A 25,016-nucleotide genomic window follows, 5' to 3' on the forward strand; every position below is an offset into this window, starting at 1 on the left:
GGGTACACAGGGAGACAGGGTTTACTGTGATGCAAAAGGGGAAGTGATGAATCTTGGGGTCCAGCTTATTAGGAGGCAGGAGGGCTTCTGTGAGGAGGTGAATAAATGTGAAAAAGCTGATCTAAGATGACTGCAATGAGAGAGTGCAGGTGGCTTTTAATTAATCATAGTCATTTAACAATGTAAATGTATGGGTATTTTCTAAGTGCTGTGACCCCATGGGCTACAGAATGCCAGGCTTCCCTGTCCTTCACTATCTCCCAGAGTTTGCTCAAATTCATGTTCATTGAGTTGGTGATGCTGTCTATCCATCTCATCCTCTGCTGCCCTCTTTCCTCTCCTCTTGCCTTCAATCTTTCCCAGCATCAGGGTGTTTTCAAGTGTCAGCTCCCATCACTTTAGGTGGCCAAAGTATTGGAGCTTCACCATCAGTCCTTATAATGAATATTCAATGTTGATTTCCTTTAGAATTGACTGGTTTGATCTCCTTGTAGTCAAAGGGACTCTCAAGAGTCTTTTGTACATATGCCCATATGTTTGGTACATAAACATTACAATCATGTATTTCTTTTTTTGGCTAATCAATATTTACTTGAAGTACTTAGTAATCAAGGGCTGCATCTATTGCAGTAAGGTTTGCAGTTCATCATTTCACTTACTTTGCTTTTAGAGCTTTTACATTTTCAAATATTAAGGGCAGTTCTTTGTAACTTTCATTTCTGTTGAATTCCAAACAAATTATAGTGACAAATTAAAAAAAAAAACCTTAAAGGCATTGAATACAAATACCTGCTTTGAGATCCTAATTCATGTCAGAGGCTTACCATCTTCTTTTGCATCTCAATTGGAAATAGCTTTTATTTCAGTGAGATGCATATTGAAGAATAATCTTTAAAAGTATGAACTATGCATTTATTTTCCCTTTAGTGGCTATGAATTAAGATTTTGTTCCTTTCACATTTTGCTCACCTGTTTTGCCCTCCAGAATTCGTTACTTGTCTTATTTTTTCTAGATACCACTGAAGATCTGTTTTTAAACACTGGGCCTGTTGAACTTTGTTATTGAGATAATCAAACTACATTTTGAAAATGTCAGTTGTTTGGAAGCTATTTAAGGATGGGGGAAATTAGTGAGCCTCAGGGAAAGCAGAGGTGGCTTTCCTGCAAAGCTTTTTGGTTCATGGTTGTGTCTGTAAACAAAAGTAGGAACCTGATGTTTTAAGGCCAATGTGGCATATAGTATGTGGACTCAGCCCAAGTAGTGATGGTGTGGGATCTTCTTAAGTGGTGCTGTTGACTCATCACGGGTCACCGATCAAGGCAGCGTGGTGGTTCTGTGCTAGGCCTGCTGACGTGTGAGGCTGTGGTGCTGGACCAGGTGATGGCCAAATGCCGGTCTGCTGCCGGTGCGTGTATTGACCGGTTTCACTGCTGGAGACTGTTTGTCATGAGATTAGATGACTGTGTTACATCTGTGGTTTTCTTTTCACCTCACCACGCTTGTTTTCTTTTAAAGTGGAATATATTTAGTTGTATAGGAAATAAAGTTTGCAGTGCTATATGTTTTCTGTATGAGTGATAACTATCATCCTGTGAATACCCATTATTTAAATTTTTTTTTTTTTTTAAACAGATCTGGGGAAACTGATTAAGAGGATATTACATGAGTGAGGTGATAGTTTGAACGAAGTTGGTTGAAGGGTATTGCACAAGTGAGGTGATAGTTTGGACCAGGTTGGTTGCAGGGAAGAAGAGAAAGCATTAGTAAATGATGTAAGTAAAAGTGAAATTGCTCAGCTGTGTCTGACTCTGTGACCCCATGAACTGTAGCCTAGAGGCTCCTCCATCCATGGAATTTTCCAGGCAAGAGTACTGGAGTGGGTTGCCATTTCCTTCTCCAGCCATTATTTAAATGTTTAAGTTTGTTTTTGACACATAAAAATTCTACCTATTCATGTTATTCATTGTGATGTTTTGGCATAGGTATGCGTTATGAAATGACTGCCACAATCAAACTAAGAAAAAAATCCTTTTAATAACTTGTTTGTCAGCTGCCTTCAAAGGCTGTGGTCTCTTAATGAAGTGAAAGGGAAGGAGCGTCGCCTGGGTGGCTTGAGTACTGCCTTCGGCCTGAGGGCAGGCAGGTCTCCAAAGAGTGGTTTTCCGATTGAATCAATTAAACCACAGCTTGTCGTTGTGAGTATCCTGTCCAAGGAAGTCAAGCCAGAAGTTCTCGGTCGCAGTGCTTTGAACCCAGTGAGTCCTACCTAGAGTTCCCAAAGCAACTCTGGCTCATTGCTGAGAGGGTAGATCGCTCACAAACTAAGACTCCACTTTTTAACCTTGCATGGATCAAGTCACTGATTTTGGTTTTTTGTTTTGGTCTTGATAGACTTTATTAATAAAAAATTATTGAGCAAGTAGCTCGGTGCTCTGTGATGACCTAGAGGGGTCGGATGGTGGGGGTGGGGGGAGTGAGGCTCAAGAGGGGATGTTTATATTAAAAAAATTACTGAGCAAATATTTAAACACATACTACCCACGTAGACTGAAGGCAGGAGAAGAAGGGGACGACAGAGGATGAGCTGCTTGGATGGCATCACCGACTCAATGGACATGAGTTTGAGTGAACTCCGGGAGTTGGTGATGGACAGGGAGGCCTGGCGAGCTGCAGTCCATGGGGTTGGAAAGAGTCGGACACGACTGAGGGACTGAACTGACTGACTGACTGACCCACATAGCACTGTATGGTTTTCTGAGGAAGATAATAGAAATCTCATTCTGAGTCCCTGGTCTCCAGAACTTTGTCATCTAGTTACATGTATCTACAGAGATAACAGAGTCCTTTTGTTTGTTCTGTTGTTAAGATATTAATGAGTAGTGTTGCATTCAAAAGACAATCTCTGTGCCTATCTAAAAAGATAGTTGTTGTTCAGTTGTTGTTGTAAGTCATGTCTTTGTGACTCCATGGACTGCAGCACACCAGGCTCTCTGTCCTCCGAATTCTCCTGGAGTTTGCTCCAATTCATTTGTCCACTGGGTGGCTGATGCTATCTAACCATCTCATCCTCTGCCACCCCCTTCTCCTTTTGACTTCAGTTTTCCCTAGCATCAGGAAAAAGATAGATCTGTAGCTAATTCATATTCTTGAATAATCCATGATGACAAGATATGGAAACAAATGCCCTGAATAAAAAAATTACACTGTTAGGAGTCATTTCCTTTGAAGCCTTTAAAAATATACTCCCAATTTCTTTAAATGATTTACTGTGAAGTATTTCAGACATGCAGAACTACAGAAAGACTCGTGTAAGGAGCCCCTGCACACCCACCACCCACTTAAAGACATAAAGCATGGAAGCTGGAGTTGAAGCCTGCTTGTACCCCCTCCCCCTCTTGCAGCCCCCCTTCCTAGGGATCACTTGAAGTCCATCTAGGGAGTTCTGTATGGAGTCATAATAGAGTCCTAATCAGGATCCAGGTTCCCCCATTACTTCCCGGATAAAGTTTTCGTCTTTAGCTTGGCTTTCAGAGGACACTGCGTTCTGGCTGAGCTCTCCCTCCGGTCCGCTTGCGCCAGCTCCCTGACTGTATGCAGCCTGGCTGTGACGAGACCCTGCCAGGCACACCCATGCTGGCCCCAGATGCTGCCACTCCATCCCTTCATTCCCCTCTTCATGGTCATCCCTTCATCATCTCCCATACTGTTGTCACACCTAACAAATGCTACTGCAGCTCTGCGGTTGACAGGTCTTTAAAATAGACTGTGTTTTCATAATATTTGCATTATGTTTCATCACAGTTGCTGTGTGCACGCCTGTGTCTTCCCCTGTAGGCTCTTTGAAGGACGATGTACCTTATGAACAGGGTTTCAGATATTGTGAGAAATCAGTAAAAATTCTGGAGGATGACTGATCATTGTTTCTCTTAACGACCATTAACCTGCCCTGTGCTCAGCTTCTTTCTAGTCATATGCTGTTGTTGATGGTCTCGAAGGCTCCTAAGAGAAGTCAAATAGTTGTTAATCGTGGATGACTTATTCATGACATCATGTTTTTATCAGTGTTTTGACATTGTCATATTTTGTATGTGACTGTAGTTCATGTTTTAAAATATCAACATAATGTTTCTCTTTATTTTATCTTTTAGATATTGCTATATGGAGATTTGCCAAAAAATAAAGAAAATGTAATATATTTAGCAAATCATCAAAGCACAGGTTTGTATTTCATTTGCATGAAACTTGGGTCTCTCCACACACAGTAGAGAAGTAATTCAAAGTAATGTTCTGATATATTTAAATGGATTTTTTTGTTGTTGTTGAAACTTGAATTTTCAATGCAGATATTATATGTGACCTTGTATTTTTGTGATTTTACTGTTTAGGAAAAATAAGACTGTGAAAGCTATGAGTTTTCCTTGTCCCTCTGCTGGGTGTATATAAGCTATTTTCTTTCCTTTTTTCTCTTTCTTTGACTATCGCTTTAAAGACTCATGTATTCTTCCTTTTTAAGTTTTGTTTTTGGAAGTGAAATTTGTGGATCATACTATATGAACATTTTAGATTTTTTTATTGTTAGGCTACAGAAAGGCTGTACCAATTTGTATTTGTTACTAAACACAGTATTATTTTCTGATGTCTGCACTTCCTTTTGCTTCTTCAAATGTTTTGGTTTAATTATAGCTCCCTTTTCTATCAGAAGAATCACCGAAGCCTCTGGTCTCCAGGATAGCAGTGTGTACTTTAAATTAGGTCAAGGTGCTTTAAAGAAAAAATTAAAAAGCTTTTTATATTGAAATAATTGTAGATTCACAAGGATTTGCAAAAATAGTACATAGTCTCCCATGACTCTATCACCAAGTTTCTCCCAAAGGTGGCATCTTATATAACTATGCTACAGTATCCAAACTAAGAAATTCAGGTACTTTTTAGTTCTCCAAATACTTCAATCAAAAAGACATCTGACTTCATTATTTTTTCAAAGCTGTAACTGCTCTTGATGCACACTTCCTAAATTCCATTTTTATTACTTTTAAAAATGTAGCAAAAAAAAAATGTAGTAAGCAAAAGTTCAAGACTAAAAACAGACTAATGAATGGTAACACCTCACTGGGAAATCACTGATGCCTGTGGCTGTCCTTTATCTTCTCCTGTCAGCTGTGTGTCTTCAGTTACTGTTATCACTACCTGTACCTTCGGAACAGTTATGAAGGAGAAATGCCTCTTTCTCAACTTAGCTTATTAGTAGTTACACTCAGTTTTCTAGGTCAAGAGTTGATGTTACAAAGAGTGAATAGGAATTTGATGTATTTGTGTTTGTATTTCCCTGTATCACCGACTCAATGGGCATGAGTTTGAGTAAACTCCGGGAGTTGGTGATGGACAGGGAGGCCTGGTGTGCTGCGATTCATGGGGTCGCAAAGAGACGGACACGACTGAGTGACTGAACTGAACTGAACTGAATCTTATTACTCTTACTGCTAAGACTGTTTGACTTAATTACATTTGACTTTAGGATATGGTCAGAGTCTGTTTCTAACTCTGGTCCATAAAGCAGCCTGATCTCCTCCTTTATTTTCACGCTTTCTCCAGTCTTATCGAGCTTTTTATTAGTGACACAGTCTTGCTATTCTGGTCCTGCTAGCGATGGCCAATCTTTACCAAGTTTCCAAGATCCAGATAAAAAGGATTTCTGGTTCTAGGGCAGGGAGTGGTTCATTTAACCCATTTTTCTTTATATGGAGCCCCTGGTTAATTTCACTTTGAGCTAGCTTTCTATTTAAAAGGTCTCTCTTAAAATTCCTTGGTTAGGTTCCCTGCCAACTTGCCTTTTTGCAGGCTTCAATGGAAAGAGTGTTCTAGGGACAGAGCCGTGGGCCCAGGACAAACCTGTAGAGTAAGGACTCTGAACATTTCCCGAGGCCACTGCTCTCCTGGGTGTGCTCGCTGTGTGCTGGCCTTTATATCCCTTACTCCCGAGTGTGGACTTTGGGGAAAACATTTGGAGGAATACAGATTTTTCAAAACTCTTCCATGTTTGGGACTGCAAGGGTAGAACGGGAAGTGTGAGGTCCACAGTCAGCCCCGGCTGATGGGAGAAAGCTGCACATCTCCTCGAGAATCCGGCCATCCACACCCTCACCCGACCTGGGTGCCGGCCCCACGTCAGGCAGCCATTAGGAGCGGGGAGGGTTGCTTTTTGAGTCCTTTAAAAAATCCAGGGAATCCCCCGACAGTCCCATGGTTAGGACGCTGTGCTTTCACAGCGAGAGCCGGGGTTCAAGCCTTGGTTGGAGAGCTAAGATCCTATAAGCTGGTGGCATGACCATAAATAAAAAACCCGTAGCTTAGAAACATAACTAGACAGAGATTTTAAATTACTTTAGAATTGCAGGCTTCAGTTAGAATATGGGCACATAAAATTCTGCCTGCAGTCTGAGGTCCTGCAGGCCCCTCGTTTACCCAGGGACATGGGCCCTGGCCTGTTTGGGTGCCCTTTATGAAACCCTTTTGAGACCCTGAAAACCACCATCGAATAAACTGAAAGTGTCAGTGGCAGAAAGAACATTTCAAAGACTGCTGTTGAGTTTAGACTTCCCAGCTCATGCTCTCCAAGGCCTGCCAGAACGCAAGAGGCTTTTCTTGGCCCGGCTGGCTGCAGAGCTGGCATCTGAATTTGTCCCTCTGCTCCCTTGTCTTCACTTGCGGTGAGCCCTTGCCGTCTCTGCATTCTCGGTCTCTGTTGACTGACTTTTCTCTAGAGTCAGCAGGACTGCGGTGGCCACTGTTCCTTTCCCCCCGCCCTCCTTAACTCTCTGCTTTGAACACTCTGGACCTTTTTAATCTCATGGAACGTTCCCTTTCCTTGGTCTGGGTGACATTTTCCTTAACTAACAGCGTGAATGGTGGCCTTTCATTAAAAGGCCCGGGCTGTGGAGTCAGACCCCAGTTGGTATGCCGTTGTACAGCGTGCTGTGTGTCTGTGGGCCAATGACCTAGCCTCTCTGAGCCTTGTTGGTCAGCTGTGGGTCATGTCTACTGGTCAGGGCTTGTAGGCAGTTTCCGTAACCTGGCTCTAACCTCACAGAGAGCCTGGCTCAAGGGCAGCCAACAGTAGGCGTGATGGTGTTGATGACAGCTAATCTCCAGGTCACGTTGCATCCGTGATAGGCGAGTACCTCACGTGCAGGGTTCCTTTCAGCCAACACGGTGCCCTTAAGAATTGGAAACTCTTCTTCCCTAGTCACATAGGTGAGAAGAGCCTCGCTTCTCTTGCTGCCTCTCCTCTGCCCTTCCCTCCTCTCTTCCAAGTTAATAATATAAACTGTGGCACTGCTTGAGCTGGATCACCATGGAAGAATTTTTACACAGCTGCATTTCTTCATCTGTTAATTAAGTTATTCATGCCAGAACACAAAATCTGAATAGTTATTCAGTTCAGTTCTGTCGCTCAGTCGTGTCCGACTCTTTGCGACCCCATGAACTGCAGCACGCCAGGCCTCCCTGTCCATCACCAACTCCCGGAGTTTACCCAAATTCATGTCCATTGAGTCAGTGATGCCATCCAGCCATCTCATCGTCTGTCGTCCCCTTCTCCTCCTGCCCTCAGTCTTTTCCAGCATCAGGGTCTTTTCAAATGAGTCAGCTCTTTGCATCAGGTGGCCAATTAAGAAGGTCTTATCCCAGCCATCAGTAACTCAGCTGGTGTCTTCTATCTGAAACCTAGTTGAGAATTTTAAACAATTTAAAAAAAGATAATTGAGTTGAAAAAATTGGAGGCACCCAGCATGTGTGTTTTGACTACTTCAATGGAAGTCACACAGTCGTGTCTGACTCTTTGCGACCCCATGGTATGTATAGTCCATGGAATTCGCCAGGCCAGAACACTGGAGTGGGTAGCCTTTCCCTTCTCCAGGGGATCTTCCCAACCCAGGGATCGAACCCAGGTCTCCCACGTTGCAGGCGATTCTCTACCAGCTAAGCCACAAGGGAAGCCCAAGAACACGGGAGTGGATAGCCTATCCCTTCTCCAGTGGATCTTCCTGACCCGGGAATCAAACCAGGGTCTCCTGCATTGCAGGCGATTCTTTTGCCAACTATCAGGGAATCCCTTTGACTACTTATGTTAGTTCTTAAACTTTTTCGCTAAATATTTCAAAAGTATAAGGGCATAGCCCAGGAAAGTTCATTACAAACATGACATATTTTGTAAATTTGACACTTTGTCCTTCAAGTTACTGGAAGGTGTATCTAGGCCATAGTATAGCCATATGTGTTTAATATAAAAATGAATTTTCAAATTCCTCCAAATTTAAAAAAATGGTTGTCCCCGGAAAAGATACCAAATCTTGTTTTTAGCCTTGTACCAAAATTTGTTTCAGAATATTCTGTAGCCTGTAAACAATACACTGCGTTCTCCATTTATTCTGAGTCTCTACTTTTACATTAGGTATAGTTTTAACAAATTTAATTATTTAGTTTCTATGACATGGTTAGGAAGAAATGTGTTTATCAGTGCCTGTTTAATTTGAATTAGAGGGGAGGGGGGTAGGGAGATGACTTCTAAGGGAAGGTACATACTTTGGAGAAAAGTGATAATTGATGTTCAATAGAGTAGGCGTTGCTGCCTGACAGACACAGGGGCTCGTTCGTTTGCTGCAGGGGACATCTTTGCTTCCCTCTGTTTAAAGGGAGCCATGACAGAAATTAGAGATGTATTAGTTGTACCTCTGAAATCAAGAAAGAGTTAAATGATGAAATATTCAGACAAGGAAGATTTATACTAGTTGATAAAACACCTTTCCAGAAGGATAATTTCAGTGTTTGAATCGACTGAATCTTGTGTGACGTGCTCCGTCCAGCGTGGTGCGGCGCCTGAAGGATTCCACACAGCTGAGAGCTCATCCTCTTGTAACCCTCGGGAAAGCTATCCTTCTTGGTTGAAACTTGATCGTAAGGACCCTCCCGGCTCCCCCTTTTCATACTTCCCATCTCCTCCTATTGGTCGTATCCTGTGCAAAATCGGGCTTTCCCGCCACCCATCAACAAAGGGAATGCAAGTGGGCACACACTCAAGGCCGCTGACAGTTGCAAGTTACGGAGCAACAGGGTCTGTTGTGCATGTCTTCCCATAATTCAGTCTGTTACAATCAGGTGTATTTATATATAGAATATTTATGAGCCCTTAATGGGCTTCTAGCTTTCTAAGGTTACTTGAGGAAGCCCCTGTGGTTAGTTTGTATCCCTCTGTGCCCAGGGTGCATGTGCAGAAGTTGGAAAAGTCTCTCTGTGAGCTCTCTTGGTTGTGTCTGGAGTGGGCTTTAGAGATCAGCTTGCATCCTTTTTAGCTAGGCCACCCCTCATGGCTCATGCGTACCTTCCTACCTAACAAAACCATATTCCTCCAAGAATCTATTCCTTTTGTTCTCATTCACCTGACCCTGAACATACCTGTAATCCTGTGACTGAATCCTTTCAGATTCTTATCAATGTTTTTTTCAAGTATCCCTATCTTCCAATTCATCTGTAGATACTAGAACAGTCTCCCTCACATTTCTTTTTTATCATTTTCATTCTTATGAAGGAATAGAGTAGTTTGCAGCCATTTGTTTTCAAATCACATTTCTCTGGTCTTCAAGACTCTTTACCATTTGCTTTCTTAACTTCATTTCATTTTCTCTTAATTTCTTTAAACCATCTCCTCTGTTTGACATCTTCTACACCCTTTGCTGGCCCCTGTTTCTTTGCTTTGGCAAGGAAGGGCTCGTTCCTCTGTTCAGAATTTGTTCTGCTGGAAAGATCAATTAACAGCTTCTCTGTTCCTACAAGTTTTTTGGGTTTGGTGTTATCAGCTCACTGATGCCTTTTTTTTTTTTTTTTTTTAACTGATGCCTTCTTATTTTTGTTTTTATTTACCTTTTAGTAATAATATATCTACATAACTAGAATTTTTAGCAGCTTGGCCACTTGTCCTTTGATATGTAAAGAATACATATGTGCCCAGCATAGTTGTAAACTTTGAGACATCTTTGTTTTGAATTCTGTCTGTTATAGCCTATGATTGTGTCCTGAAAGTCACTGGTAAAGATAAAATGTCCTTGCCTTTTGTTGAGCATATTAGTATATATGGAATATTTTCTTGAACGTGACAGCTTCATTTAGCCAATCTCTGCCTATCATTTCATGTTTTCGAGACTTTAAGAATTAGAGAAGCTTATCTTATTCTTTGTTCCTGCATCATTTTGTATTACTTTGATTTGTATGGCTTTTGCATTATATCCCTGAAATAAGCTTTTAAGAAATGTAAAAACAAAGCTGAAAAAACCCACAGAATTTGTATTTTTCAAATGTCCGGGGTTGATTTAAAAAAATTAAAAAATTCTTTGAGTAATGTTTTCAAAGCACGTCTTCATAACAGTCTTGTGAAGAGGCTCTGTTTCTGTGGCGGGGATCACTTAGGACTGATGGGTTCTGTCTTCGCAGTCGACTGGATCATTGCCGATATCCTGGCCGTCAGGCAGAATGCTCTCGGCCACGTGCGCTACGTGCTGAAAGATGGGCTCAAATGGCTCCCGTTGTATGGGTGTTATTTTTCTCAGGTAACTGTTCTCCATGCTGCTTTCTTTATATATGTATGGATGTTTAAGGTTTGGGGGTTTATTTATTTATTTTTTTGGGGGGGGTTTATTTTTAATGAGTTTACCAGTTCATTCTAAGTTAATGTGGTTTTATTTGGCATTTTTAATGGTGTGTATTTATATATATGTCTGATTATCCAAATTGTTAAATAAAAAATGCAAACTACAAAAATCATGTAAAAAATTTTAAAGGTAAACAATGTGATGGACCCTTAATAAATTAAAAAGTAATTATCTGTAGGATATAAAAAAATGTCAGGTACATAATAAATGTTCAGTATATGTTATTTTATAAAAGTCCTTTAAAATCACATAATAACCATTAGGTCATGAAACTATACAACAGGTTCTTTAATATTCAGAAGGGGATTACTAGCATTTTTCTATGCCTTTTCTGAATAAATCATGGTTATGCAATTTTCTGGGGGCTTTTACTGCTGAGCTTCCAGTGGCTCAGCAGTAAAGAATCCTCCTGCAATGCAGGAGACACAGGAGACATGAGTTCGATCCCTGGGTCGGGAAGATCCCCTGGAGAAGGCTCTGGCAACCGACTCCAGTATTCTTGCCTGGAGAATCCCATGGACAGAGGAGCCTGGCAGGCTACAGTCCGTGGGTAGCAACGAGTCAGACACAACTGAGTGACTAATACATATACACTTGCAATTTTCTAAATATTAAGAGTGAAATTTGTATGGAAGACATGCTTCATAATAAGACTTTAATACTCGATTAAAGAAGAGAGGCTAAAGTTACAGTAAGCCCTGAAAAGATAGAAATCTGGAGGCGACCCCTTGGACAGTCTATGCTACCCACAAGTCCCGTGATGAGAGTTCCTGTGGTGTTGGAGGTTAGAGTTTTGACTGTCCATTTCCTCTTTCTTTTCCTTATTTCCTTCTAAAGGAAAATAAAATTCAAATATATTTTGATGAAAAGTATTTTAAACTATTTTGTTCATGTATAAATGTAAATAAATTAAAAAGAGTGGACTTTGTATTACCACTCAGTTGAGTCTGACTCTGCAACCCCATGGACTGTAGCCTACCAGGCTCTTTCATCCATGGGATTCTCCAGGCAAGAATACTGGAGTGGGTTGCATAACTTTATGCCAAGAAGTAAGATTTTCTTTTAAGCAGACTTGTTTTTTTTTTTACAGTCTGTATGAAGTAGAAATAATGCTATTCAAAAATAGTTACTTACAAGCAAAATATGAGGAAACAGTCAAGTTTTTTACTTATTTTATGTGTGGTGGTGTTGTATTTTAAATGTTTTGTTGTTGTTTAGTCGCTCAGTCATGTCCGACTCTTTGCAATCCCATGTACTGCAGCACACCAGCTTCCCTGTCCCTCATAGTCTCCTGGAGTTTGCCAAGTTCATGTCCATTGAATCGGTGATGCCATCCAATCATCTCATCCTCTGTCACCCTCTTTAATTTTAATATATAGATATTCAGAAAATTAAACATTTCTAAACCACCAGCTTGTGAACATTGACAGGTGTAGTTTAGCTTTGGAATAGAACAGAATCCTCTTTGCTCCCTCATCCCAACCAGACGCAGATGTTTTGGGAACCTTACTGTGTGTTAAAAAATCAAAAAGGCACTAGAGAGCTTTTTCTCATTTAAGTCCTGTGAGTGTAACTAGAGATATGTGTGACGGCTGTGACTGACCTGAGCTCTCTACCCTTTCTTCCACTCTGCTTTCAATTCTGGCCATCTTTATTGTGACACGTATTCATTCTCTTATATTACACTCGTATACATATTTTGCTTCATCACTAATCGGGGAGTTCCAAAGGGAAAGATAGCTGGTCTTGACTTCTGTAGCTTCAATATACCTGGGAAAGAACTCAGATTTTTTTTAAATGAAAATTGAGTTTAATAAGCACATTAAATGATTAGTAGGAAATAGTGTGCGAAGAAGAGACATAATGTCATTGAAAGCTTGGGGCAGTTTCACATTGCAGTATGTGTATCCTGTGGCTCTAATTCTAAAGAGTTCATTAAGAATGACTTTATCCTCATCAGTCTTCTTAGTTTGGGTAAGTAGTACCCAAACTACTACTTACTTACTTGGGTGAGTAGTACCCAAACTGCTTACTTTGGGTAAGTACCTGCACTCTTAGAGCACTTGGAGTTTCTTTTCTGTACTCAGGCAAGTCAGCTCATGTGTGAATCCAGAATCTAAGGCTCACATCCAGAATCTAAGGCCCCCCTTCCCCTCTATATCCTTTCCCCTCTTTGCTTCTCTTTATTTCCTTTTACTCATATTCTTGAGTAAGACAAAATCAAATTTCAGCCAGTCTGTTCAAATTTTACAGATGAGTTTTTGAGTTAGAGTAGAGGGAGGCAAAAAAAAAAAAAAAAAAAAGACCGACCTGATGCAAAGTTCCAATGATGTTCACTTATGAGGTTTAATTAAGGTTATCTTAAATTTTTATGAGGGCCTCCCTGGTGGCTCAGTGGTAAAGGATCCACCTGCCAGTGCAGGAGACTTGGGTTCCATCCCTGGGTCGAGAAGATCCCTTGGAGAAGGAGATGGCACCTCATGCCAGTATTTTTGCCTGGGAAACTCCACGGACAGAGGAACCTGACAAGTTACAGTCCCTGGGGTTACAAAGAGTCGGACACAACTGAGTGACTAAACAGTTTTTATGGTGGTGTTTGTATTAGCCCGCTAGGGCTCCCATAATAAAATACCACACTCTGACTTAAACAACAGAAGTTTATTTGCTGCCAGTTTCTGGAGGCTGGAAGTTCAAGACTAAAGTGTCAGCAGGGTTGGTTTCTCTTGAGGCTTGGTTTGCGGGTGGCTGTCTTCTCTCTCTGTCTGTCCTTTACGTGACTTTGTCTGTGTTCTAATCTCTTACAAGGCACCATTCCTATTGGATCAGGGCCCATTCTTACGACCTCATTTAACCTTAATTATTTTCCTAAAAACCTCATTTCCAAATATAGTCACATTTAGGAGTTAGGGCTTCAACATAAGAAGTCAGTGGAATAACTGAGAGCTAAGATCCATTTGATTGAATTTTTCATATGGAAAAAAAGTGTTTTTAAGGTAAGAAAGCATTTTTAATTGCCAGCAAAACTAAATGTTTGTGTAGTTTCCTATGAAATGCCACACATGGTTTTATTTCAATTGTATTGAAAACACAGAATTCAGCTAATGTTATTTAAAGGTTAACATTTGAATGTATTAAATACAACTTAATTCCTAAAATGTGATTTTGTTCTTCACCCTTTGGAAATAAAGTTAACCGTTTTGATGACTGGCCATTGGACATTTTAATAGTAAATATGTTTTTCCCCTTTTTTTTTTTCATGGCAGCATGGAGGAATCTATGTAAAAAGAAGTGCCAAATTTAATGAAAATCAGATGAGGAAAAAGCTGCAGCGCTACATCAATGCAGGAACTCCAGTAAGATTACTCTCATTTTTATTTTTTTATCAACTCTCAATTTGTAATTTAAGGATTAAATTAGCATTTAAGAATTATTTTGAAAATATATTATCCCATGTGTAATAAATAATTCAGAGTTTTTGAGGCAGCAAAAAACCTTCTAAATATAGGCAAGCAGTTATTTTTGGCCATCAGAAAGGTTGCTGCCGGCGATTCGATCCTTTGCAGGTGGTTGTCAGTATTGACCTTAAAGAGGAGTAAGGAGAACATTTGGTGTCTTTAGCCTATAATTAGAAACAGAACTGCCCTTGTAACCTTACACTTGAGCTACTTAGGAACTCCTCTGACTCCTCTTCTTCAGCGTCGGGTGGAGTTTTAGAAGAACTACTGTTTTCTGTCAGTGTGAATTTGGATTTCTTGTATCTACTGAGTTATTTGAAAAGTCAGAAAAAGTATGAATATCTGCAAATGAAGAACGCTGCATGTAGACGTTAGTTTATAAAACCTTGTTGCCCGCAGAAGAAGCCTCTGCATCCTCCTTGCAGAATGCTCATTGCTCCCCGTGGCTCTCCGCTCCCTCTGAGGACAGGGCCGCAGGGGAGCCGGGCCTCCCTGAGCGTCCTTCCCTGGGGCCCTGCGTGGTTGTCTGTCCTGGTGCTCCGGAACGTAGCTCACAGGTTCAGGTTCTCTCCCCTTTTCCTTCCTCATCGCCTGTCCCCTCCTCCTCGCCCCAGTTGCCCTCTCTCTCCACTTCCCTCTCTCTTCTCCCTGGCTCACGGTGCCTCCTTTCCCCATGTGCTCGGTGATCTTTGTTTGCTGTTGACTGTATTTGGAAAAATTATTTGCAGAAATCAGCTCGAGCATAAGATGAAAGAGAACACTGGCATTTGTTTTAGCCCGGTCCCTGGAGGCGCCTCTCCCCTGGCCCACCCGAGCCCAGGCCTGAGCTCGAGGCTCCCTGGACCACCCGGGCCGTGCAGTGAGACAGGGCCTTCTGAGACCTGCGTGACTACCTGGCTGGCTTTTACCCCAGGAGTGTGGCCCTTTTGGTGTTCCCTTCACTTCTGTTTCACTCTTACTGTTTCTAACAGAAGATCTGTGGCCTTAGGTGTCTGTCCCCTCACTTTTTGTATCTCGTAGAGCTAAATTCTTCTCTGGGCTTGCTTCTGCTTCTCTGTGTTTGCTTTGGTTTTGGTCTTACATCTTGTCAGCTCCTGGATGCTCTTAGGATGATGTAATATCCAGCTTTCTAAATTGTTTTCAGTAGGAAAGTCAGTTCAAAGAACCTGCTGTGTGCTGTGCTTAGTCGCTCAGTTGCATCCGACTGTTTGCAGCCCCATGGCCTGCAACCCGCCAGGCTCCTCTGTCCTTAGGGATTCTCTAGGCAGGAATACTGGAGTGGGTTGCCATGCCCTCCTGCAGGGAATCTTCCTAACCCAGGGCTCGAACCCAGGTCTCCTGCACTGCAGGCAAATTCTTTACCAAGAGCCACCAGGAAAGCCCAAGAATACTGGAATGGGTAGCCTATCCCTTCTCCAGGGAATCTCCCCAACCCAGGAATTGAACCAGGGTCTCCTGCATTGCAGGTGGATTCTTTACCAGCTGAGCTACGAGGGAAGCCCTCAAATAACCTAGTCTTTCACTTTGGGCTCCCAGAGAGCATTTCTTTATTTCAAGGGCAAGAGTCTAGTGTTTTGGTGGTCACGCAATGACACTGAATGATGGACTGCCAGGCTCTCGAGGCAGCACTGCAAGTGGCTGTCGCTCAGGTCACTGCGGGGATGAGGCCACGTTCATAGAATCTGGGTGGTCGCTTCACTGTTTAATATTTAAGTGCTGTGAAACAGCTAAGTATATCTCAGACTCTTTATTAGGCTCTTTTGTTTCTGAAAGTTAATCACATAATTGGCAAGGTAGAATATATTTATAAAGTCAACTTCCATGTGACTTTATTCCTCACTGAAATCAATGATTAATGATTAAATCAGCTCTTATTCACTAGTAGTATTATTTGAGAAAGCTTTCCAGGTGGTACTAGTGGTAAAGAACCTGCTTGCCAGTGCAGAAGACATAAAAGACTTGAGTTCAATCCCTGGGTCAAGAAGACTCCCTGGAGTAGGAAATGGCAACCCACTCCAATGTTCTTGCCTGGAGAATCCCGTGGACAGAGGAGCCTGGAGGGCTATAATCCATGGGGTCGCAAAGAGTCAGACACGACTTAGCACGCATGTACATTATTTGAGAGACTGCAGGATTTTTTTCCCAAAAGTTACTAAGAAATACATCTTCTGAATAAACATTGCTATGTGAATTTTTTGAAATATGAACACCTATTATCTTCTATATTATGGAGATTTATATATTTATATATGGTTTCCATCAGATGAGGTGTACTTAGGGACCCTGAAGTCTAAAATTTGCACCTTTTCAAAAGTGATTTTACAGAATCTTAGTGGGGGGAACCTCTTTTATTAATGAATTGAGGCTTTGTATGAGTCAGCCTTTCATGGCAAGCTTTTAAATTAGTAAATATTAGCATGTAATTAGAAATGTTGTTAGATTATTAATGACTGACATCTGAATAAATGTAGGACTGCATTTCAAATATAGTCTATGCTATGTCATGACTTAATTGAATTTGTGCGTTTTGGTTGTTCTGCTTGCAATGAAGCTCATAGGTAATTGAGTTTTTTTTTCACCGCCATGGGAAATACTGTTAGGATTAACAGGGTTATCATTGACAAGTTAACAGCAACAACAGAAACACTCGCATAAAACAAACCAATTCTTCTTTATGTCTTCACAGATGTATCTTGTGATTTTTCCGGAGGGAACAAGATATAATCCAGAACTAACAAAAGTCATTTCAGCTAGTCAAGCATTTGCTGCTCAAGAAGGTAAGTAAAAAATTAACTACATTTGAAACTATTATTTTTAAATGTGTCTAAGAGTAAATTTAAGTGCTTGCTGTATATGTATTCTGGTACCATAGATTCAGGTAGAATCTATCCAGGGACATGATTATTTAGATGGAACCTTTGTCTGCAGTGTGGCTTCTCTGTGATGGACAGAGTTTCTCTTCTGTAGGTTGACAGACCTAGACTGGAATCCAGATTCTGACATTTATTAGCCATATGGGCATAAGCTGCCTGATGTTACTGAGCATCAGTTGGCCCACCTCTTAAAAAACATATAGTCGACTCTCCAGATCTGTGGATTCTACATCCATGGATTCAGTCAACCACAGGTGGAAAATATTTTTAAAAATTTTTTTCAGGAAGTTCCAAAAAGCAAAACTTGATACGGGGGTGGGGGTGGGGGGGGTATGCTTGTTCCCATGGGTAAACCTAAATCTGTGTAAGGATTAAAGATAATGTGAAGCTTCTAATGGAGAATATTATACAAAGTTAGTCTACAGTACTTAAAGCTATTGATGTCCCCGGTAACGAGGATGTTCTTAGCATCCATCTTTTAGAGACCTGGATAGCTGATATACCGGTAGGTGTACAGTTTAGCCAGGTGGGCTGTGCCCCCAGAGGTGTCTGGGAGGCTGGCTGGATCACACGGGGTCTGACTGAGAGGGTGCATTGTCGCAGGGCTGGCCGGGGCCTCTGTGGTGCTTCTGAGAATCTGCTGTGTGTCTCTGTTCTGACCCCTATGCAGTGAGCAGTTGAAATGGGCTGGTGCATCAGAGAAAGAGAGTGTTTGCTTCTAGTTAATTTTGGTTAATTAATCATGCTTGGAGGTGGAATCCTTGGTGCTCACTGAAGTTCTCTCCCGAGATTTCTCTCACGCTTGTCTCCTTTCCTCCCACCTTTCTGGCGCTTCCCACTTAATCTCCTCTCTGTCCTCTTCTGCTTCATCCTTTCCTGTTTCCTGTGCTGTTTCCCATGTCTGACCCGGGTCTCTTTCGTTTATTTCACTGTCTGTGGTCTTCATGGTGGCCCTCTAAATCCATAGCACCCTCCTCTAAATCCATAGCTGTCACCACCATTTGTTTGACTGCTGATGCCTCACAGAAAACTGTCTCTCACCCACGCGTGTCTGCACGACTCTCGACTTTCCTGTACAGTCGCCCAGTACAGCGTTTCACTTGCCTGGCTCAGAGGCATGACCCAGCCTGGGCGTGTCAAATGCAGGGCTTCTCTCCGCACTCATACACCTGTCAGCTGGGCCTCTCTCTCCGAGTTTCTCCCAGCTTTGCTTTATGGTGTATATCAAGTATCCTTCTTGAACCAATGTGAGTCTTAGATGAACATTAGCTTTGGGCTGCATTCTCGGGCATATATTATTCATATAACCTTAGACAAGTTGCTTTACTTTTTGGTCTGTTTTCTTATTTGTATCAGGAATTATCTTCTTCATAGGGCATTTGTGAGGTTCAGTGACATAATGTTTATAGAAATTCTGATATATGTATATGTATATTACATATACATACCTTTACTAAGTCATTACTTCTAACTTAGAATGTGGAGATTTGCCACAGGTGAATCTATTAATAATGGCAGAAAGCTATAGCTGATCCTAAGGGATAAAATAGAAAGACTAATTCCTTTAAGAAATAACTTATTTTACAAAGCAGAGGAGTCCTTAAACGATAGTGGATAGTTTGTGATGTATAAAGAGGTGAGGTGGGAGAAGCACAAACAGTGGTCCGTGGGAGTTGAAGGGAAAGAGAACCAGCTGACAGAGGGTGTCCATCAGAAAGGTAGAATTAAGACCGACATGTGTGGTGAAAGGAAGGGATTCTAGGTGTAAGAAACAACAATAGCAAAGACATGGAGTTATGAGCAGAGAGTTTGATGTCTTCAAGCCCAGGATGAGCGAAGAAGAGCTGTGTGAGTTCAGCCACCACAGAAGACTCTGGATTCTGTCCGGCGTGGTGGTCTGGACTTCATGCCAGAGTTGAAGGGAAGTCACTGAGCAGTATTCTTTTTAATTAGTTCATTGTGTTTTATTTAAGAAGTTGCCATCTTAATTCCCTTGTTCTAAAGTATGTGATAACTCAGCCTACAAGAGTTTGCGGGGGATAGGGGGAAAGGGTTCCATGTCCAAGTGGGTTTAGAGAATGTTGCATTTATATCCTTTCCTTGGAGAGTTACTCACATTCGTATGTATTAGTCTCAGAAAACTTCTATTGTAAAAATGTCTTATTTTGTTTAAGGAGCTGTTTACTAAATTTATATAAGAAAGAAAACAATGACCTAGAATTGTTACACAAAATTTGGGGTTTTTATGGAGTAAATTCTTAGGATTTCAGAATATTGCAGCTCTCCTAAATTATTCCTTCTCTAACGATTCTACATTGCTGAGCCCTGACTGTAACAAAATATATATTTTACTCTTTGAAGCTTAAAAGAGTTTATAGGTGAACTTGTTTGAGACTCTTCATAAAGTCTCAAGTTATGAAGGCTAATAAACTATATAAATTTTCAGAAACTCTTATGTGTCATCTCATGCCCACTTTAATTCTGTTTGGGAATTAGAATTTTATGTTAGATGAGATGAAAGAGAAACAATAAACTTAGTATTTGGGAATATTTTTATTGTTACTTTTCATGTGTCTTGTAAAATCTGGTACATTTTGTTGTGATTAAGGAATCAACTGTCTTGGAACATGTGTTTTTAATGAGTTGAGCAGAGTGAACTTGGGAGAAGTTAACCCTGAGCGCTTTAAGTCCTCATCGACTGCTTATTTCATTTTTTATTTCTAAATATGTAACACAGTCTGCTAAGCTGGTACAACTAGCTGTATAATGTCTTTCAGGAGTTTATGATTTAATAGGAGAGAGAAAACATGATTGTATTTATTATTCACTGATGTGTAACACATTATCCTACACTGTAGTGACTTAAAACCACAAACATGTATTATTTATGTTATAAATTTAGTAGCTTATATATAACTACTTAAAGTTACTTATGTTTAAAAAATCCAAACTAATTTTATAATGCTAAAGCAAGTATTTGTAAGTAATTCTTAAAATAGCATAATAATGTTATATACTATAACTTTTTAAAATCTAATAATACCTTAGTCACCAATAACTGACCATTACTGGTCTGTTCATTTTTCTGTGAGTTACAGATCTTTCTCAGTTACCAAAAGGGGAAAAAATAATTTTTCTCATGGATACAAATTTTAACTGCTAACTAACTATTCTTTAAATCCTGTAACTGGGAAAACTCGCTATTTATTAAAAATATATTTTCTTATAACTCTAATGGTAATTGTTTTCCACCACACACAAAGGAAGTTGATTTGTGAACAGTATAGCTAGAAAGAGTGTTTCCTGTTTTCTTTCCTCTTAGCTCACAACTAAATGAGATTGCTTGAAAATAAAAACAAACGAACTCGTTTTTCCAGCTGTTAAGCTAATTTTTCTTCTGGAAAATTGAAACTTAATAGCACTTCTTGTTTGTTTGTTGTATGTTTTGCTTCAAAACATTAATTTTGCTCCTAAAGTACACCTTCATTTGAATCTGACTTAGTAATAAACCAATAGAAAAACAAACCAAAACCAACATTTTTAAATTTGGATTTTTAACATTTCATACTTGTTTACATGTGGAAGTCATTACACCATACACCACTGATGTGGTGATGGCTGGTTTAAGAGGTAGAAGTGGTGGATGTGGGTATGTCTGTCTGTCTAATAAATCCTAAATATTTCAAGGCCCGGGCTGTCACTATTTCCTAGAAGTATTTTCCTTCAGAAATAATGTTAGTCACAAAATATGTTTGTTTATAATTGGAGTTGTTATTTAAGGTATGTCTGAATTAGAGTGTTCTTAGGTTGTTTTGTTGGATTATAATTGCTTTACAAAGTGCATTAGTTTCTGCTGTGTAGCAGTGTGAATCAGCTGTACCTGCACCATCCGGCCCCTTCCTCCTGGGCCTCCCTCCACCCCTCAGCCCACTTGTCTGGGTCATCCCAGAGCCCTGAGCTGAGCTCCATGTGCCTTAGAGCAGATTCCCACTGGCTATCTGTTGTACACATAGTGGTGTGTGTACGTCAGTGCTTCTCTCGGCTCACCCCACCTCTTCTTCCCCATGTGTCTGCAGGTTCCTTCTCTACATCTGCATCTCCATTTCTGCCCTGCACATAGATCCATCTGAACCATCTTCCTAGATTCCATGTATATGCGTTAATGTACGATATTTGTTTTTCTCTTTCTGACTTATTCACTCTATATGACAATGAAGACTCCAGGTTCACACCTGTATCTCTATAGATGACCCAGTGTTACTCTGTACTTCATAGTTTGTTAGATGAATGATCTCTAAATTCCCTTTTTACTTGAAACTGGTAGTCATTCCTTTAAAGAAAGACTTATTCATATTTCCAAATAAATTAGTTCACCTTTGGTCATCTATCCAGTGGGCTTTCCCCCACTTTCTACCCTACAGGCGTCTATCTTGGCCTTTCTCCAGCATGCTCCTTTTCCTCAAGCTTTTACCAGTTGGTGTGAGTAAGTGAAAAAAAATGTTTAAGTGTGAGTAATGTTTTTATGTTGGGCTTCCCAGTTGGCACAGTGATAAAGAATCCATCTGCCAATGCAGGAGATGTGGGTTCAATCCCTGGGTCAGGAAGATCCCTGGGGAAAGAAATGGCAACATGACCTAGTGACTAAACACACACACACACACACACACACCTCATCTCACTTGACTCCCGAAAATTAAGTATAAGTCCTCAGAATGTGTGTGTGTATGCTCAGTCACTGAGTCATATCCAACTCTTTGCAACCCTGTTGAATGTAGCCCGCTGGGCTCCTCTGTCCATGGGATTTTTCCAGGCTGGAGTGGGTAGCTGTGTCCTTCTCCAAGGGATCTTCCCAACTCACGGATCGAACTTGTCTCCTACTTGGCAGGAAGATTCCTTACCACTCAGCCACCTGGGAAGCCCTGTGTATGTCTGTATGTATATATAGCAATATATACACATACATATATAATATAAAATTTCCTACTTGGATCAATAAAGATTTTCCATTCAGTGGTATCATTTACTTAACAACAAAATTTCAATTCTATGAAGCATCACCCTGTTGGCCCTCAGGGAGAAGTTTGGTCACGGGTAAGCTAGAGTATTGTTAGTGCCAGCTAGAAGTCAGGAGATCTGGAGGTGGAAGCAAGACAAAGCAGATATTAAAACAGAGGTTAGATGTTGACTAGGAAGAATTAATTTAATTCGCTAACATTTTCCTGTTTCAGGCTCAGGGGTTTTCTGAGTTCCCTAGAGGCAGTATGGTGGGCTCAAGCTCAAGTAGTTCATTACGAATGCCATCGTGAATGCCTATTGTTTGACTCTGTACTGAAATTCTAACTGGTCTCTATAGTGTTATTGTGAAATTAGTTGTATAATAATGACCCAAGGTTTGGGGATAGTGGAGCGGCCCCATGCCTTCCACAGTGAGAACATTCTGCCTTCACTTCCTTCACCTACTAGTGATGGGTGTTTCTTACTCTTCTGCCGGTCGATTTTCCCAAACCTTCGTTATAACTCATTTTTAGGGAAGTATTACTTTTCTGTCTTCTTACCTTCTTACTGACTTACTTAGATTCTAATAATTAATTACCACAGGTGATACCGTGGAACTGTGGACTTCATAAAGTTGGGTGAATTCCAAGAGCAGAAAAGGAAGTATTAACTAATTTAATTGACAAATGTTTCCCAGCCTGGTATACTGTTCAGGTTTTTGTTATAAGTTTGTGAATAAATTAAACTGTTTCTGCCCCAGGGACTCAAGTCAGATATGTGGTTGTGGGAATCTTTTTCTTTCCCACACCACTCTGCATTTTAAAAATTCTTCTGCAGGAAGATCCCAACATGCTATAGCTGTTCTTTCTTATGCAGCTAATTTTCCCTGGAGAGAAGCAGTAGAAATTGAGCTTTTTTTTTTTAATGGTTTGTTTTCATGTCACTTTTTCAGAGAGCTACACTTTTCTGTTAAATTGTCAATAAATATTCTAAACCAGGAATGGGGGGGGGGGGCAATAGGAAATAGGAAGTTCAGTTCAGTTGCTCAGTCGTGTCCGACTCTGTGCCGCCATGGACTGCAGCTCACCAGGCTTCCCTGTCATTCACCAACTCCTAGGAAATGGGAGGGAAAAGGAGCCAATTCTTAGCACTCATGGGAGCACTGATGAACATGTTGAATTATTGTGTACAAATGGTAGTATTTCTCACCTAAAGAAACTTTTAAAAGTGTGTGTGTGTGTGTAAATAATATACCCAAGAGAATCGGAATTGTACTTTCATGCCAAGACTTGTTTGTGTGCATTGTTCGTATGCAGTTTACATGGACGTCCATAGCTGCGTTGCTCATAATAGCCAAAGGGCGAAAACAACCCAGACATAGGTCAGCTAGGCGGTGGATTAACACAATGTGTTATATCCATACAATAGAATATCATTCAACCATAACAAGCAATGAAGTACTGATGTACACACCAGACACAACTTTGATCTCATTTATATGATTTGCCCATAATTGGGAAATCCATAGAGACTGAAAGTAGCTTTGTGGTAATGGGGAGTGAAGTGAAGGAAGAGGATACGTGCTGTGTCTGCTGGGGTGAAAGGTCTTTAGAGTAATGAAAACGGTCTGGAGTTTGATAGTGGTGATGGTTGTATAGCCCTTTGAATAAACTAAAATCAACTGAATTGTATACTTTACAATGGTGAATTTTATGGTGTGTGAATTAGATTTCAGATTTTTAAAAAATGTTTACTGAGAAACTAGATTCTTCAGTTATCCTGTAAGTATCAGGTCAGTATTTATATATGGATCACATCAGCTCTTAGTTCAAATGCTATATAGTCAGGGTTGTTTGGCAAATGCTATATAGTCGGGGTTGTTTGGGTAATCGCACTCCATCTCTACTTGAGTAAAAATAAAACTGAAAGAATCTTGGACTTGAAGTCAATTAGGAATTTTATTCCTGAATCTTGAGTTCACAGGCAAGGTGCTACCACTTTTATTCTGTCGCCAGAAATGAGGACTGTATGTTTGCTGTTGTCTGAGTTTTCCAAATTGGAGGGTTTCTGAGAGGCTATAAGCTTCTTGAAGGCAGGTTTTCCAACAGCTTCCTGCATGGTCTTGTACATGTGGGTATGTGGTAAGTGTATTAAATGAATGTTGGCTTAAATTGAGTGCTGTCTAAACTTTCCTATAAAAACAGTTTAGAAGTTACAGTCTGTTACCAGAGTGTTTTGTAACTAATATATGGCCATGCTGACTCAACTTCTCTTCTAGGCCTTCCAGTATTAAAACATGTGCTGACACCAAGAATAAAGGCAACTCACGTTGCTTTTGATTCTATGAAGGATTATTTGGATGCAGTTTATGATGTTACAGTGGCTTTTGAAGGGTCTGTGGATGATAAAGGGCAGCGGAAGGAAGCGCCATCCATGGCTGGTAAGTTTGTTTTCAAGTAAGTCGTATATGTTTATGAATGTGGGATATATTTTTTAAAAAGGGTAAGTGTGTTCTATTGTGTTACATTGATATATTTTCAAAATATGTACATTTGGTGTATTTTTTATTAATCTGTAACGGCAGTAATTTCTTTAGCTCTGCCCGGCTGTCCCATTAGTCCTTTGGATTTGCCCAGTATCGTTAACTCGGCCTCTTTCTGCCCAAGGTTCACACATAGAAATGGAAAAGCTACATAAAGCAGAGGAAGGAGTGACCAGGGAAAATGCTAATAGCAACACTGAGTTGTGCCCTCATGGTCAGTGTTCTCTTTATGTGTGTTTTTCATGTAACATTTGTGAACTCTATTATCACAGACAAGAAGAAGGACCATCACACATGACTTTTTCTTTTTTCAACCATGGGCTCAGTATTAAGAACCTTTGGGCCAGGATTTAAGTGGGCAGCATGCTTTAGTTCAATATAAACGCACTCTTGATTGTTGGAGACCTCTGGATGTGGGGCTGGGCAGCAGGAAGCGTGTGGAGTTTCTCG

The 25,016-nt window shown here is 40.6% G+C and overlaps 1 protein-coding gene across 1 annotated transcript in view; it reads left to right on the forward strand.

The window, feature by feature from the left end:
• AGPAT5 (1-acylglycerol-3-phosphate O-acyltransferase 5) overlaps window positions 1-25,016 on the forward strand; it is a 42,025-nt gene that overhangs the window by 8,205 nt on the left and 8,804 nt on the right. Inside the window, exons 2-6 of the mRNA XM_061134497.1 lie at window positions 4,150-4,219; window positions 10,484-10,599; window positions 13,965-14,054; window positions 16,843-16,933; window positions 24,303-24,464. Of these exons, the coding sequence (XP_060990480.1) occupies window positions 4,150-4,219; window positions 10,484-10,599; window positions 13,965-14,054; window positions 16,843-16,933; window positions 24,303-24,464 (529 nt within the window). The remainder of the gene's footprint in view (window positions 1-4,149; window positions 4,220-10,483; window positions 10,600-13,964; window positions 14,055-16,842; window positions 16,934-24,302; window positions 24,465-25,016) is intronic.

The sequence above is a fragment of the Dama dama genome, chromosome 32, assembly GCF_033118175.1.
Source record: "Dama dama isolate Ldn47 chromosome 32, ASM3311817v1, whole genome shotgun sequence".
Lineage (NCBI taxonomy): Eukaryota > Metazoa > Chordata > Mammalia > Artiodactyla > Cervidae > Dama > Dama dama.